This window comes from Cynoglossus semilaevis, chromosome 14 (assembly GCF_000523025.1).
Source record: "Cynoglossus semilaevis isolate Cse_v1.0 chromosome 14, Cse_v1.0, whole genome shotgun sequence".
Taxonomy (NCBI): domain Eukaryota; kingdom Metazoa; phylum Chordata; class Actinopteri; order Pleuronectiformes; family Cynoglossidae; genus Cynoglossus; species Cynoglossus semilaevis.
This window is the reverse complement of record NC_024320.1, coordinates 22,996,295-22,999,167: the sequence shown is the minus strand read 5'-3', so window position 1 is coordinate 22,999,167 and position 2,873 is coordinate 22,996,295. Positions and strand designations below refer to the sequence as shown.

Below are 2,873 nucleotides of genomic sequence, written 5' to 3'. Positions count from 1 at the left end.
ATTTTTGAGAAACTTTTTTTTCCAGAGGTTTCTTCAGGAACTTATTGGTAAAGAAAAACTATAGGATGCAGAGTCTGGCAGGCCTATATTCCCGGCAACGATGCAGGCACACACTCACACACACTCAGACTTGTGCAGCTATTCTTTTTAGGACCAAAAAAAATCGCAGCTCAAATAATTGCTTTTTTTTTAGTAGCATGATATTCACAGAGTAGGAAAACGATTCTGTGGACATTGGTTCAGAATCAACTCTCTCTCTGCTGACAGTGAAGCTCTGTGTCTGTGGGTCGGACTGACAGAACCGTGATGGAAAGGTTAGAGTCCCAGAGCTGCTGCAGGCCTCAGGGATTACTGCAGTAACGTCGGGGTGACACCTGATACGTGACATTCAGGAAGGGGATGTGATCGATCACACAGTGGGAGCTGGGGCAAAGGCGGGGGAAGAGGGAGAGGATGAAAATTAGACCAATCACCACTGTCATGATCAACATTTAGTCAGATCTGATTTTTCGTACCTTTCATCATCAGTCAGGCTGAATAAGAGTTTCACACATGACTGTTTATATTTTTCCAGATTATGTTGACAGCAGTGTCCAGTACATGGCGCTCTTCATCTCCATCACAGTCTGCACCATCGTCCTCGGCCTCCTCCTTCTCTTTTTCTACGTCAGGTGAGAACATCAAATATAAAATAGACCATTGTATCAATTTTTTTTTTACTATAATTTTTTTTTTTCACGGCAGATATAAGCGCCAGGATTCACAGCCACCATACAGTATCGATCTGGAGCAGGATGACACCTACATCCCTGTTGGGGAGTCTCTGAAGGACCTTATAGAGCACTCTCGAAGCACAGGGTCTGGCTCAGGTTCAGGTCTCCCTCTACTGGTGAGAAAGGAGCAGTGCACTATGCAGGCAGTGATGATTAAAATATATAGAAAAATGAAGAGAATATAAATAACATATAACATATAAACATGAACGTGTTTTTTTTTTATTTTCTCTTGTAATGAAAAAAATAATTAGTATAAACCTTAGAGTCTGTAGAACGTTTTTTTAAAACCTCTTGGTTTTTGTCACACGTTTCCAGGTGCAGCGAACCATTGCCAAGCAGATTCAGATGGTGAAGCAGATCGGCAAAGGGCGTTACGGAGAGGTGTGGATGGGCAAATGGAGAGAGGAGAGAGTGGCCGTCAAAGTCTTCTTCACCACGGAGGAGGAGAGTTGGTTCAGAGAGACTGAGATTTATCAGACCTTCCTGATGAGACATGACAACATACTGGGTGAGTTGGGATTGACACGAAAAAAAAAAACAAGTTCAGTAGCCTTAGTTTTCTTGAGGGTTTCTTCACATTTCCTGTTGAGTTTTAAATGACTGCTGTTACATCCTGGATTTCAGCCTTTTCTATTTGTCAAAGCTGAGCCTGTTTAGTTGAACACAAAGCAGATCGATTTGCAGAAATTGAAGAAAGACAAACATGAAGATTGTCAACAGTTTTGAGAAGCTCTGTTTTTTTTTGTTTTTTTTTTAACCATATGCTCCTACCTAGTGGAAAAACTGTTTTTTAAAACATTCTAGAATGTATCATCAAGTCATTGCTTGTACATTTCTCACTTTCATTATCACTCCCAGGATTCATAGCAGCTGACATCAAAGGAACAGGCTCGTGGACTCAGCTGTACCTGATCACAGACTACCATGAGAACGGATCCTTGTACGACTACCTCAAGTCCAACACCTTAGACATCAATTCCCTGTTGAAACTGGCCTACTCCGCTATCTCGGGCCTGTGTCACCTTCACACTGAGATCTGTGGCACGCAGGGCAAACCAGCCATCGCCCACCGGGACCTGAAGAGTAAGAACATCCTGGTAAAGAAGAACGGCTCCTGCTGTATCGCAGACCTCGGCTTGGCTGTCAAGTTTAACAGGTGATAAAATGAATAAATAGTCAGAGTGAAGAACACTGTAATGATACAGTTCACCACGTTTGTTCCTTCTTCCACCAACAGTGACACAAACGAGGTGGACATCCCTCCAAACCTTCGTGTGGGCACCAAACGCTACATGCCTCCTGAAGTGTTGGACGAAAGCCTGAACAGGAATTATTTCCAGTCTTTTATAATGGCTGACATGTACAGCTTTGGTCTCATTGCTTGGGAGATGGTGCGACGCTGCATTTCTGGAGGTAAGAGAGTAAAATAACTTGTTTTTACCAATGGTGTATAATTTTATGAGAAACATGCAAGTAAAGATAACATTTTTAAAAATAATTTTACAAAAGCTTTCATATTTTTTTTTAGTTTTTGACCAGAAATGACACAAAAAATTCACATTTTGACAGAAAACTTTATACAAAAACATTTCTAAAAATGTTCTCTAAATTTTATGAGAAACATGCAGTAAAGATAACATTTAATTAAAAAATAATTTTACAAAAAACTCGTCAAAATTGTTTAGTTTTTGACCATATTTGACAAGAAAGATTCACATTTTGACAGAAAACTTCATACAAAAAAAAAAATTCAAAAAATGTTCTGTAAATGCCCTAATTTTATGAGAAACATGCAAGAAAAGGTACAATTTTGAAAAATAATTTTATAAAACTTTCTTGTCAAAATTTCTTAGTTTTTGACCAAAAATGACATGAAAAACTAACATTTTGACAAAAGGTTTTAAACAGAAAAATTTGTAAAAATGTTCACTACGTGCACTTATTTTATGAGAAACATGCAGGCAAAGATACAATTTTGAAAAATAATTTTACAAACTTTTTCATCAAATTCATTTAGTTTTTGACCGAAAATGACATGAAAAACTGACATTTTGACAAAAAGTTTTAAACAGAAAAATTTGTAAAAATGTTCTCTAC

At 38.3% G+C, this 2,873-nt stretch overlaps 1 protein-coding gene and 1 long non-coding RNA gene across 2 annotated transcripts in view; one reads left to right on the top strand and one right to left on the bottom strand.

Moving 5' to 3' along the window:
* Positions 1–281: 281 nt before the first annotated feature.
* On the bottom strand, positions 282–1,752 carry LOC112488091 (uncharacterized). The gene is made up of 5 exons (XR_003051824.1): positions 1,617–1,752; positions 1,035–1,259; positions 806–908; positions 516–662; positions 282–423 (listed from the first exon to the last, which is right to left on the bottom strand). It is a non-coding gene; the product is annotated as an uncharacterized LOC112488091 (long non-coding RNA).
* LOC103390150 (bone morphogenetic protein receptor type-1B-like) overlaps positions 520–2,873 on the top strand; it is a 7,910-nt gene continuing 5,556 nt past the window's right edge. Inside the window, exons 1-5 of the mRNA XM_008325886.3 lie at positions 520–671; positions 745–889; positions 1,092–1,284; positions 1,635–1,932; positions 2,014–2,189. Of these exons, the coding sequence (XP_008324108.2) occupies positions 553–671; positions 745–889; positions 1,092–1,284; positions 1,635–1,932; positions 2,014–2,189 (931 nt within the window). The 5' untranslated portion in view covers positions 520–552. The remainder of the gene's footprint in view (positions 672–744; positions 890–1,091; positions 1,285–1,634; positions 1,933–2,013; positions 2,190–2,873) is intronic.